Below are 14405 nucleotides of genomic sequence, written 5' to 3' on the forward strand. Positions count from 1 at the left end.
CATGAGTCGCGGATGTCTCCACTGTAGGAAAGACTGGAAGCTCCATGTCTGACTGTCGTGAAACGCTGACACCGCTTTCGGCAAAAAAGAAGGTACCATCCTCAACGAGACCCCCAAATTCGAAATTTGAAGGAATTTATCACGACACAAAAGAGCCTGCAACTCTGAAATCCTTCTAGCCAAACATATGGCCATCAGAAAAACAACCTTAAGAGTCAAGTCCTTCAGCGTCGCTCTCCGGAGTGATTCAAAAGGAACCCGCCGAAGTAGAGGATGCAAATTGGTCCCCCTAAGAAACCGAATTACATCTGGATGTGCAGAAACAGAGGACTCATCTATCTTGCCTTGAAGACAACCTAATGCTGCCACTTGTACTTTAATAGAATTGAGAGATAAGCCTTTGGCAAAACCTTCTTGTAGAAAGGACAAAATATCAGCAACTGAAGACCTGAGAGGGCGAAAGCCTTTCATGGAACACCAGGAGTCAAAAACCTTCCATACCCTTACACAGGACATATTAGTAGATTTTCTCCTGGCTTGCAACAATGTAGTAATGACCATCTCTGGATAACTCCTACGTCTCAAACACCGTCTCTCAAAAGCCATGCCACTAGACAAAAGTGAGCAGCCTGGTCGGAAAATAGTGTCCCTGATGCAGCAGGCCCTCCATATGACCAAACCTAATCGGCCCATCCACAGCCAAGTTGACCAGATCAGCAAACCACGGATGCTGTGGCCATTCTGGAGCCACCAATACCACTTCCCCATGATGCTTTTCTATTCGATGCAACACTTTGCCCATGAGCAGCCAGGGAGGAAAGACATAAAGACATAAAGAACCAGAGCATCGATGCCCTCGGCCTCGTGCTCTCGCCTCCGACTGAAAAAGCGAAAGGCTTTGGCATTCCGACAAGCCACCATTAAGTCGAAATAAGGAGAGCCCCACCACTTGCGAATCTGCTGCATTGCGGACTCCGACAATTCCCATTTGCCCGGATCCAACATGGTCCGACTCAAGTAATCTGCTTCAGCATTTTCGCCCTGGCTATGTGGGATGCTGCTATCCACTCCAGGTGCTGCTCTTCCCAAAGAATTAACTCTTGTGCCTCCTGGGCTACTGCTTGACTCTTGGTTCTGCCCTGATGATTGATATAAGCCACCTTAGTCGTATTGTCCGAGAGAACTCTCATCAACCGACCTCTCACTAATGGTAGAAATTCCTGCAAGGCTAAGCAAACCGCTCTGGTCTCTAGCCGGTTGATAGACCATGCAGACTCTTTCATGGACCAGCCACCCTGAGCTGATTGGTGCTGACACACTGCTCCCCAACCAAAGAGACTGGCATTTGTAGTAACTACCACCCAATCCAGAACTTCGAAAGTCCACAACACCCAAACGAGACTGGAAGTTAGAAGCCACCAGAAAGGTTCTCCCATGCAACACCCTCAAGTGGAAACGGGAGCTGAAACTCTTCCGAGACTGGATTCCACTGAGCTAAAAACACCCTCTGCAACGGTCTCATGTGAGTAAAGGTCCAGGGTCGAGGCCATAGAGCCCAGAATTTGCAAATAATCCCATACTTTGGGCACCTGCAACTGCAACAACTGCCGAATCTCTGCCCTGCAACCTTCAAAAACGTGCTTCTCTGAGAGGTACATTTGCCGGCTAGAGTGTTGAACCGAGCCCTCAGGTACTCCAGGGACTGCGTCGGTACAGGCTCTTCGCCACATTCACTACCCAACCTAGAGACTGGAGGACGTGAAGAACCTTTTGAACCGATTGACGACAAAGAACCTCCGACTTCACCCTGATAAGCCAGTCATCCAGATTCGGATGCACCAAAATCCCTTCCTTCCGAAGCACCGCTGCCACCACACCACCCACCATCATCTTGGTGAAGGTGTGTGGCGCCATGGCCAATCTGAAAGGAAGGGCCTGAAATTGAAAATGTTGCCCCAGAATCATGAATTGCAGGAAACGCTGCAAGTCTTGATGAATGGGGATGTGAAGAAGGGCCTCTGTGAGATCCAGAGATGCCAGAAACTCTCCTTTGCGAACTGCCGCAATCACTGACCTTAAGGATTTCATCTGAAAATGCGGAACCTTTAGAGTTGCATTTACTTTCTTTAAATGTAAAATCAGTCAGAAAGTCCCTTCCTTCTTTGGGACCACAAAGTAAATGGAATATCTTCCCCTTCGAACTTTTTCACAGGAAAATGGAATCAACGCCCCTAGGCGGCACAGCCAGTCCAGCATCTCTTGAACCGCTACTTGTTTGTCCAAGGAACCGCATGGGGAAACTAGAAACAAATCGCGGATGGGATGAGCAAATTCTAAAGTGTAGCAGTCCTTCACCACACTGAGAACCCACTGATCCTGAGTAATTCTGGCCCACTCCTTGTAAAACCGTGACAGGTGACCTCCTATAATAGGAATGACGGAGTGGACCAGCTCGCATCATAGTGAAGACTTAAGCCTGGATGCACCCTCCCTGTGGTGCCTTGGAATGGTTTTTCAGGCACTAGAAAGGTCTGACTTCAGGACTGTCCCCAAAAGGGAAACTGCCTTAGAAGCCCAGCTGCTGCTCTTGGAGGATGAGTCCTTCTATCTACCCGAAAATGAGAACGATTCTGAAAAAACCTCTTGCCTTTAGTCTTATCCTCTGGCAATCTAAGGACCTATTATCCCCAAGGTTACACAGCCAGAGCAACCTTCTTGGTGGAAACCACAGATATCATAATCCGAGAGGAGGTATGAAACCAATCATATAGAGTATCAGCTGAGCTACATGGCTTCTCTAAGAATGACTGTAATGAACATGCCAATCATTTGTTAGAGAAAATAACCAGACTAAAAACTCAATTCCCTGCTTGCCCACCAACCAGAGAAAAAGAAAGACATGAACCAGCTAAATGGACCACTTTCAACACAGTTGCTAAACTACAAATCATGCAAATCATTTCTAAAATAAAAACTGCAAATCACCCTCTTGACCCCATTCCAGCTAGCTCCTTAAAACAAATACATAGCATTATCACATCCCTTATCAATCAATCTCTCTTGGAAGGCCTAGTCCCAGACAGAGTGAAACAAGCAGTGATAAAACCTATCCTAAAAAATAAATCCGCAGTTTCTGACAATTGGGAAAAATTATCGACCCATATCTAACCTGCCCTTCTTATCTAAAATTCTTGAAAAAGCCATTTTATCATAACTAGAAGACTATCTTGATGACTAGTCACATTCCACATCCAAACCAATTCGGATTCAGAAAAAATTGCTTGACCGAGACCTTACTCATATCCTTAATGGACCCATATTACAGGAATTTAACAATGATGAATCTTTATTTCCTGGTTCTAATTGACCTAACAGCCTTTGACACTGTTGACCATACCCTCCTATGCCATCAGCTGAGAAGAATCGGAATTGATGGTGATGTATTAAAGTGGTTCACCTCCTTCCTATCAAAAAGGACATTCAAAGTCAAACTGCGCAACCAAATGTCTGACACCTTCCCGATCAAGGCTGGTGACCCCCAGGGTTCAGCACTATCTGCAACTCTATTTAATATCTACATGCTTCCCCTATGTAAATTGCTATCTGAACTAGGAATCACCTTCTACCTTTATGCCAATGACATCTAGTTCTACATACCATGCACCTCCTCTGTTGATAATACAATACTGACTCTTGCAACACACATGAAGGCTATACAACATGAACTATTCAAGCTCAAACTAACTCTTAACACAAAAAAACCTGAAATCATTCTGTTAAAAAGAAACCCAACTATAGCGACTCTGCAGACTCTAGACCTGGGCAACTTCAATATTACACCCTCAGACCAAGTATGTGACCTAGGAATACAGACTGACGAGAACTTATCAATGGAAAAGCACATAAATAAATTAATCCAAATCAGGCTATGCCTAAACTGCGTGGTACTATACATAGACTGAAACCACTGCTGATTCATGCAGACTTCTGCACAGTCCTGTAAACCCTCATTTTTTCATGCCTGGACTACTGCAATTCACTTCTACTTGGAATCCTGTCTTCTAAAAAATCTACAACTATTACAAAATGCCGCAGCTAGACTCTTAACAGGATCCATGAAATTTGATCACATCTCGCAATCACTGATAGCGCTTCATTGGTTACCTGTGCAATCCTGAATCCATTACAAAGTCCTAACACTAATACATACCGCCCTCCACCTCTAACAACCCTGGTCTAGTTGGGGGTAGCATTACAAACATACAAGCCTCAGAGATTATTAAGATCTCAAAACAAAGGATTGCTAGCTGTGCCATCATTACAGAATATGCATCTATAAAAAATAATAGGACCGTATGCTCTCCATTGCAGGCCTGAGACATGGAACTCTCTACCTGCGACCCTACGACTGACCCTAGAAACAAACAAATTCAACGGGACTAAAACCATGGTTATTTCAGAATGTTTATAACCCAACAAACCTTTCTGATCTCATTACTTACCCCTACATGGGTAAATTCATTAAGAACCTATCTAGTGAACTCGATACCACAGAACTTTTCAATCCTTATAATCATGTCACTTCCCAAACCCCTCCCAAATAAATAAACCTGAAGCTGAAACCTTATTCTTTTCCACCACTCTTTTATCCCTTGGTACATTGAGTTAAAAATACTTGCTCATCCCTGCATATCTTCTTACCTCCGACAACACTAGTCAACAAATGTGCCCCTGAGATCTTTAGTCATTGTATGTGGCTATCTTTATACCGTATGTTATAAGAACACATTAAGTGATTGTATTTGTCAATTTCATATTATGTATGGCATGATGTAAACCGCTGTGATCTTCATTTTGAAACGTCGGAATATACAATGGCTAAATAAATAAATTTAAAGGATTTTTCTGCTAATCCTAGTTCCTTTATGGTTGTGTCTACGTGGAAAAATGCTCAGTAAATGGAGTCCAGAAGGCCTCTGCAGGGATGCCTGTCTCAAAGGTACCAAGTGTTACATGCAAAGAATCATGAACAGTATTTGGGTTGGATAATCATTTTGCTGAATTACTGTTTATAGAAAATAACTCAAAACATTCATTAGCTGGTATAAGTACCATGCAGGTTTTTTTATAGGTTGTATTTTTTTTTCTCCCACAGGAGAACCTAAGGCATTAGTACAGCAGAACATAAATTTAGTCAAAAATATTAGACAGGGTCTAAATTTAGAAAAGCAAAACAAAAATTCCCATAGAAGAATAGACTATTGTGTGCATTTACAGTAATTTCTCTACAAACAATTGAGTGTTAGACAGTAGATAATATGTATTCATTGTTCACAGACTTTACATGTTAGCACACTTTATAGACAAGGCTCATTATTTGACTTCTTGCATTTCTCTAAAAGTTCATGGTAAGCCAGAGAACATTCCTGGCTACTTAGATTTCTGAGACTCAGTCCATTTCTGCCTTTTACTCTCCTTTACCTACTATCTCATAAACACCCTCAAAATGCAGAAGAATTTCCATCACTTACTGTACCTTGTTTGGATATTGCTGTGTAATGCTTGGTGTGTAGGTGCTTTCCTGTTGGTTTCTTCTGCAGAGACACCACGACAAAGAATTCAAACAGTTGCTGCTCCTGAAACTCAATGAGATCCCGTTCCAGGGTCTGATAGTGTGGGTTCCTTTTTATGAAGAGTAGATATGCGCCAAGCGTTTATTATGTTCTGAAGAAAATAAAACCATCTACTGAGGAATTCAGATTACCAATTTGGCATCTCCATTCATTTCCTAATTGTAAAGATAACACTGGCAAATCCTGTTGCCTTATACCCTGCATTACTGAGCCTCTAAACTCAGAGGATGGAAATACAGAATATTATAGCAGACACATCTACTTTGTTCATTTTTCCATCCTCATGCAAAACTCACACCCTCCATTATCACTGGTTTTACTATTGCTTCCTTATCACCGAAGATCCTGTGTGTGTGTGCATTTAGGGGCAGATTTTCAAAGGGGTAAGCGCGTAACCCCCGAAAAAGCTGCCCCTTCCACTCCCTGCGCGCGCCGAGCCTATGTTGCATAGGCTCGGTGGCGTGCGCAAGCCCCGGGGCTTTCCTGGGAAGGGGGTGTTGGGCGTGTCGCGGCCGGCGCGTCATCTGGGGGCGTTCCGGGTGCGGGGCCGCGGGCGTGGTTTCGGCCCGGGAGCATTTTGGGGGCATGGCCGAGGCCTCCGAAACTGCTCTTGGGCTGGGGAATCGTGCGCCGGCAGCTGGCCGGCGCACGCGAGTTACGCCTGCCTCAGGCGGGCGTAACTTTTAAAATAAAGGTGGGGGGGGTTTAGATAGGGCTGGGGGGGGTAGGTTAGGGTAGGGGAAGGGAGGGGAAGGGGGGGGGAGGCGGAAGGAAAGTTTCCTCCGAGGCCGCTCCGATTTCGGAGCGGCCTTGGAGGGAATGGAGGCAGGCTGCACGGCTCGGCGTGCGCAGGCTGCCGATTTTGCGCAGCCTTGCGCTCGCCGACCCCGGATTTTAAAAGGTACGCGCGGCTACACGCGTATCTATTAAAATCCGGCGTACTTTTAAAAAATCTGCCCCACAATGCTTTCTTGAAAGCTATTATTTTTTTGTTCCAGCACTACTATTAGGAAGCCACTCCATGCATTCAGCACCCTGCCTAAAGTATTTCCATTTATTGCTTCTGCGTATACTGTACTTTTCGCTCCATAAGACGCACCTGACCATAAGATACACCTAGGATTCAGAGGGGGAAATTAAAAAAAAATTTTTTGTGCTAAACTGGCTCTGTCCCCCAGGCGGTCTATGCATCTTATGGAGCAAATTAGGGGAGTGCATAACATTTTTTTTGTCCCATTTTGTTTTTGGGTCTGGGGAGGGCAATTCAGGCCACTCCCCAGATCAGAAAACTTTTATCTTTCTCTTTCTGTGGGACCCCTCTCAAACCCCCCCCATCCCAACCCTTTAAATTGATTAACAACATCCACCTTCCTGACCCCCCCCAAGATCTGTCAAAGTCCCTGGTGGTCCAGCAGGGGTCCGGGAGTGATCTATTGCAACTTGGGGCCGTCAGCTGCCAGTAATCAAAATGGCACCGACAGCCCTTTGCCCTTACTATTCACAGGGGCTATACCGGTGCCATTGGTCGGCCCCAGTGACATAGTAAGGGCAAAGGGCCGTCGGCCCAAGTGCAGGAGATCACTCCCGGACCACTCCTGGAACCCCGCTGGACCACCAGGGACTTTTCGCAGGTCTTGGGGGGGGTCAGGAGGGTGGGGGGGTTGTAGTAAATTAATTTGGTAGGTCTTGGGGGGGTCAGGAGGGTGGGGGGTTGTAGTTAGATTTTTAGGTTTTTTTTATATTCGCTCCATAAGATGCACAGACATTTTACACCCACTTTTGGGGGGGGGAAAAAGTGTGTCTTATGGAGTGAAAAATATGGTAGTTCATGTTTATTAAAGGTTTATAATGTCCCTGAACTTCCTGACTTGCTTGGACACACACGCACAATATCTTCCCCTAGCATGGGTCAGATCAATAACCTTTAGCAATTAATACTAAAAGAGCAGTATGAAACATTTATACCGTTCCGCTCTAAAATATGGTATATCAACTCCACAGTGCTTCCAAACTGGACAGTTGGATCTACCTTAATCTAAATCATATTTAGCATCATTGCATCTTGTTTCACAACAGGTTGTTAAACTGATATTTTGATTTAAATAATTTATTAGCAGCTAAGTTTTTCATCATATATTCTGTGAATGAAATAATTTGCTTCTAAAGGTAAAATACTCGACATAAATAATCTCTCCTTCTAATATTATGTCTGGCATAATTTGTACCAAAATAAAGTCTTAGACTGATTGCAACTGTTCTTGACTGGTAAAAATTCTCCCAGGCCACATCCTTAAAGGTGATTATGCATTTACAGTTTTCTATACTAGCTAGGAGTTGGCAGTTTTTATTTTAGGACAGCGGTTCTCAACCTGTGGGTCGCGACCCCGTTGGGGTTGAATGACGATTTGCCAGGGGTCACCTAAGACCATCAGAAATATGGGTTTTTTGTCTATTCTAACGTGTAAAACTTGTCATTGTACAAATTTTTTCCATTGGTAGTTACTATTTTTTACTATAATAGTCATTCGAGGATAGATTTTGCAGACAACTGAATCAGAATGATTTCAAACATTTTAATTGTTGCAGCATAAATATTTTTAACAGTTTAAATTACTGTCCATCAAACGGCGTGGTGTAATGCAACGTTACGCCATTGTGGGATCAAAGATATTATTTCTATGGTGAAGATTTACGTACGTCGTGACGTAATTGAAAAGCACTGCCGTTTCTAATTAGTAATATGCCATTGTTTTATAGTCCATGTTATTGAAGGTAATATTTTCATTATGGAACAACCCATGAAAATGGGATCTCGAACAAAGAACGTTAAGAAAAGAAAATATAATGACGATTTTTTACGGTATGGTTTTACTTCAATAGTTAAAGCAGGAATTGAGAAACCCCAATGCGTTATTTGTAATGAAGTTCTATCAGCCGAATCTATGAAGCCGAACAAACTGAAACGTCATTTTGATAGCAAGCATCCGAGCTTTGCCATGCTTTTCAAATTTTCACATAAGTATTCAACATGAATATGGTGAATACGCAATAGAAAAGTAAATAAATGCAAGTCATAAAGATAAAATTTCATTTATTTGTACTTTATATAAGCAGAAATATATACAGTACAGTTACCTAGGCCTATGAACGAAAATAATTTTACGGTTGGGGTCGCCACATAGTGGGGAATTGTATTAAAAGGGTCGCAGAACTATAAAGGTTGAGAACCGCTGTTTTAGGATGTGGGAGGGCCCAGATGGGACTGAAAGTCAGGGATAGTTTTCACTGCATTACTATTATAGACAAGATAATGAGAGATTGGAGACAACTCAAAGGAGATGAGAAGCTGTATAACTAACCAAAGGTGATATCAGTCAGCTGCAGATAAAAAGGCTCTGATAGAAACCAAAACAAACTTCAGATTGAAGTTATTAAGCCCTCCAACATTCTATAGCAGTGACATTTGAGGTGTTCTGAAAAAGGAACATTTAGGGAGGTTGATGACATTGTACGATATGGTGATGCCACTCTACAGACAGCGGTTGAGTGTTCATTGTTGACATGAACTATCTTATTATAAATTGTAGCTATTCAGAAACTTTGCGAGCTCTACTATGGAAAATCTTTCCTCCTTTTCATGATCATTTGGCAGTTAAACTATTTTTCTTCTGTGGGTGGATTGGCCTTAATGCTGATTAGGTTACCACCTGAGGACCCATATCAGTGACCTTCCAGTGACTGGAGAATGCAAAAACTCAAGACTTGTTGCTTGCATCCCTTGCTATGCAGGCTAGACCTGATTAAGCCTACAACTGAGCAAGTATTTCCAGTAATTGCTCCAGTACATATTTATCTGATGCTTAGGATGGTGAATTGAACTGATGTGTCTTAATCTAACAACTTTGTTGACTCCCAAAGAAAAGGCTTATTTCACAATTTTAAAATTAGTAAACTGAATAAAATATGGAACAAAATACTATATAATAGTTTAAAAGTAACATACTATTTTTTTCATGGAACATGATCTATTTCATACCTTATGGGCTTGGAAAAAACAGATATTAGGATTTTTTATAGCAGAATGACTGCCATAACAAGCACTGCATAAAAAATGACTTTTAAGGGTAAGATTCTAGTGTTATGACCAATGGTTTTTACTACAAGGGAACAGTGCATAACCAGGAAGAGAAACTGCCACATTGGCACTTAATTTATCAATATATTTTCATTGCTTGGACAAAATAAAGACAGCAGTTTTATAAAATAAGTATGGCCAAGTGTGCATCAAGCCCAGACTAGCCAATATGAATTTTAAAACCAAAATTATAAAAAAGCATAATACTGACATTTTAATTATAGGAAGGAACTGCAAAATAAAGTCAGTTCTGTTGTTTTTAGTAAAAACAAACAAGTTGGTTATACAAGGTCCTATAAGGTCTACTGCAACATAGATAAGATTTAAGGACATATTCCCTATGATGCACACTCACTTTTTTGTCGCTCTTCTGAATCACTTTCATTATCACTGATTTCACCTGAAAAACAAATATAACGACATATATATATAATTTACATTTATACAGCAGGACATGTCTATAATTCATCAGAACTGTCCATGGATATAAATCTAATGAAGGTTTATTGAAGGAAGCTAGTCTGCCATCTGTATTTACTTCATATATATCTGTAGAAATGTTTCTTAGTTTATTTTCTATTGGAGTTAAAAAAAAATGTAAATCATCTCAGTCACCTGGCTGATTCTAAATAAATCCTGAAGAATGATCAAAACAACCTCTCTGCCTCTGTTGAAATCATTTCCACTAAGACATTGGAAGGAGTGGGCAAACTGGATTACAATGTAGACAGGAGATTTAAAGTTACGCCTTTGTGAGGGCAATTAAAAGGGCTATGAGAATGGGAACATAATAGCAGGTTGTGATCCAAGGCACAGTATGCAGAGTACCATGGGAAACATCACATTAAAAAGGTTATCCACGTAAATTAAAGTAAACACAAGTAATAATTTATAACCTACTATACATATATACACACCCTGCTGAGACCTATCTTTGCCACAGTTATTCAAGGAAACAGCCATACTTATAACAACTCCACCATTTTTGCCGTCTGAAAGAATGTATTTCGATTTTTCTGCACTCAATAAACTTGCATTTGCATTAAAAAAGAGTGAAGGGGAGGGTAAAAACTGCTTGCATTTGATTGCCTGGTATTAGACATTCATGGCCTCAACCAAGCAAAAGAATTCTCATGATGTAGTTCCAACAATGGATTCAGTTTCCTTGGTACAGTGAAGGAAAGAGGTACTTTTTTAGGCAGGAATGTAAGCCATACTCATGCAGGTTTTATACATAAGCTACAGTTTAACCAATCAGATTGGCCCACTGATGAGAGGCCTCTGCATGGTCAGAGACTGCATATAAAACACTCTTGCAGGGTCAGAGATTGCTGCATGGATCCGACTCTTAGCAATTTGGTACAAAACTGCAATGCTTTTTAGAATTAAAATTTATCAATACCTTTTGATACAATGAATTCTTGCCCGGTGAAAGCATGCAACTTGACCCTTTTCTTGCCTCTTTTGGAATCAAAAATGTCCTGTATTTTTAGGACCAGCTGAAATCAAATGGAAGATGTTAAAGAGGTCAATACAGCTATGCATCAAACATTTCCCAAAAAGAAAAGAGAATGCTTCTGAAAGTGAGGAAATCCGAAAAGCAAAGAAAATGTATTCTAAGTTCACAAATCTTCTTCCTGGAAAAATGTTATACTTTTAAATGACATGAAGAGGTACTTAAATATAGTGACATGAAGAGGTACTTAAATATAGTACATTGAACTTATTTCTACTTGCTGCTAATTGAAGAAGAGAGTATTAGCTCTTGAAAGCTCATCAAGAAATGTATTATCACCTTATATATACTATCGGCTAAATTTTAAAAGCCCCACGTGCACAAATACCGGGAGATATGCAGGTGGTCGGGCTGTGTGCGCGCCGAGCGCAATTTAAAAACAGCCCGGCCACACGCTTCTCCTAATACGCGTGGAAATGCCAGGCTGGTCAAAAAGGGTGGAGTCTGGGTGGGGGGCTGGCTGGGACAACGGTCATTAGGTCCTGTCCTGGGAAGCACGCACTGGCAGCCAGCCGCCGCGTGGAACTTACTTCATCTTGTAAGATGAAGTAGGTTCCAAAATAAAAAAAAAAGGTAGGAAGAGGGATTTTAGGGGTTGGGGAGGAGAGGGGAAAAGGGAGGCAGAGTAGGTAGGGGAGTTAGGGAAGTTCCCTCCCAGTCCGTTCCTTAATTGGAGCGGACTGGGAGGGAACTAGGAATGGGCCTTCCGCATCACCGCACTTTTAAAAAAAAAAAATCACCCCTCCCCTTGCGCACGCGAGTCGTAACCTGCCCGCACATGCGCACGCTGATATAAAATCAGGAGCGCATGTGCATATAGATATTGGATTTTATAATGTGCATGGCGACACGCAAATGTTATAAAATTGGCGCTTCTTTAAAAATCCACCTTTACATGTATATATAGTTTATATTTGTTAACTTTTATTTCTGTGCATTCAAGTGGACTAACATGATAGCCAAACTACAATAAATTGAACCAGCTGGAATAGTAGACTAATGGTTACACCAGTTGTAGAAAGAAAACATCTGAAGACCCTAGTGCCAATCCCACCTTCACCACTTATCATGTGATCTTGAGGAAATCAGAGACCTACCTACTAAAGTGCATTAATGTGCATTAAACACATGCAAAACCTGCATTAAGACTATTTAATGCCCTTTAGTGTATTAGTAAATATTAATGTTAACTTGGACTTAACACACATTTTTTTTAATTCTAATTGTTTTTCAATTCAACTTTATTTCAAACTGTCTTTCCTATGTTCAAGGCAATACACAAATCAATCATAAAAAAGAGAAAAGTTATATAATATAAAATATGCTAAAAACAAAGAAGCATAAAAACAGAAAAACAAAACAACATTAACCTAAACCAATAGTATAAATCAAATAAAGACAGCAATAAATCCAAGATCAAATAAGTACATAAGAATTGTCATGCTGGGTCAGACCAAGGTCCATCGAGCCCAGCATCCTGTCTATGACAGTGGCCAATCCAGGTTGCAAGTACCTGGCAGATCTCATAAAGTAGTCTAATTCCTGGTACTCATTCCCAGGGATAGCAATAGCTTTCTTTAGTCTAACTGGCTAATAATATGTTATGGACCTTTCCTCCAGCAACTTGTCCAAACCTCTTTTAAACCCTACCATGCTAGTCGCCTTGATCACATCTCTGACAACAGATTCCACAGCATGACAGTGTGCTGAGTGAAAAAATACTTTCTACAATCTGTTTTGAATCTGCCCGTTGTCAGTTTCATGGAGTGTCCTCTTATTTAGTATTTTTTGAAAGGGTAAATAACCATCCTTTATTTACTTGTTCCACGCCACTCATGATTTTATAAACTTCTATTATGTTCCTTCTCAGCCCTCTCTTTTCCAAGCTGAAGAGCCTTAGCCTGCCTAAATTCTCATCATAGGAGTAAAAAATACAAATACATAACAATGGAAAATACCAAACACAGGGCAATATCAAAACCTATAATCAATAAATTAATATAGTCCTAAAATAACAGATCTAACTTAAAACAAAAAAAATGGTAGGTGAACATAAAATGAAAATCCACCACAGTAAACTAAAATGTTTGTAAAACATACCCATGCCTTGACTTGATTACCAACCATTTCAAAGATATTTAAAAATTGAACTTCCCAAGGTTAGTCATTCCATAAAACAGGGGCAATTCCAGAGAAGTTTTTCCACCTAGTTTCAAATAACTTCATTTTATCCAAACAAGGGAAGTCAAAAAAGTGTCTCTGTCAGAACAAAGTGCTCAAAAAGGGGTGTAGGAACAAAGATGACAGGCTAGATAAGTTGGTCCAATACCCTTCAGAGTTTTAAATCCCAAGGTAATTATTTTACATTTTATCCTATAAGCTCAAGACTGGAATAACATGGGCACAATAGCAGTCAGCATGCATGCAGCTGCATTCTGTACCAACTGCAATTGCTCGATAGAACATTGCAGAAAACCAGCCAAAAGCAAATTGCAATAATCAAGAAGATTTAGAATAACCACATGCAATAGTCTAGCAAATATTTATCTAACATGGGCACCTTGCTCGCGCCGAGCCCGAGGGGAGCCCCGATGACTTTCCCTGTGCCCTCCAAGGCCGCTCCAAAATCGGAGCGGCCTTGGAGGGAACTTTTTTTTTTAGCTCCCCCCCCCCCCCACCTTTCCCTCCCTTCCCCTATCTAACCCATCCCCAGCCCTACCTAAATCCCCCCCTACCTTATTTCTTCGAGTCTTGCGAGCGGTGGCCGGCTGCCGGTGCGCCAACCCCAGCATAGGCTGCTGTGCTGGAGGACTTGGGACCGCCCCCGGCCCGCCCCTGAACAACTGCCACGCTCTGGCCACGCCCCCGGACCACCCATTTTTGAAAGCCCCGGGACATACGCGCGTCCCAGGGCTTGCGCGCGCCGCCAAGCCTATGCAAAATAGGCTCGGTGCGCGCAGGGGTAGGTTTTCGGGGGTTACGCACGTAACCCTTTGAAAATCTACCCCTAGGTGACTTCCTACATTTCTTTAAAAGTCTGCCCAGCAAGTATTTTTTTTCATTTTTAAAGGGTTTTTTTTTGGGTAGTAACTTCTGATCCATGCAGGTTACCTCCATGCAT

The 14405-nt window shown here is 41.7% G+C and overlaps 1 protein-coding gene across 1 annotated transcript in view; it reads right to left on the minus strand.

Annotated features, from left to right (window-relative positions):
- Positions 1-14405, minus strand: part of DENND2C (DENN domain containing 2C) — a 132428-nt gene that overhangs the window by 31383 nt on the left and 86640 nt on the right. The window contains 5 exon segments of the mRNA XM_029573427.1: positions 5537-5578; positions 5580-5689; positions 5692-5724; positions 10124-10168; positions 11171-11267. Coding sequence (XP_029429287.1) covers positions 5537-5578; positions 5580-5689; positions 5692-5724; positions 10124-10168; positions 11171-11267 — 327 coding nt within the window.

The sequence above is a fragment of the Rhinatrema bivittatum genome, chromosome 12, assembly GCF_901001135.1.
Source record: "Rhinatrema bivittatum chromosome 12, aRhiBiv1.1, whole genome shotgun sequence".
In the NCBI taxonomy this organism is placed as follows: domain Eukaryota; kingdom Metazoa; phylum Chordata; class Amphibia; order Gymnophiona; family Rhinatrematidae; genus Rhinatrema; species Rhinatrema bivittatum.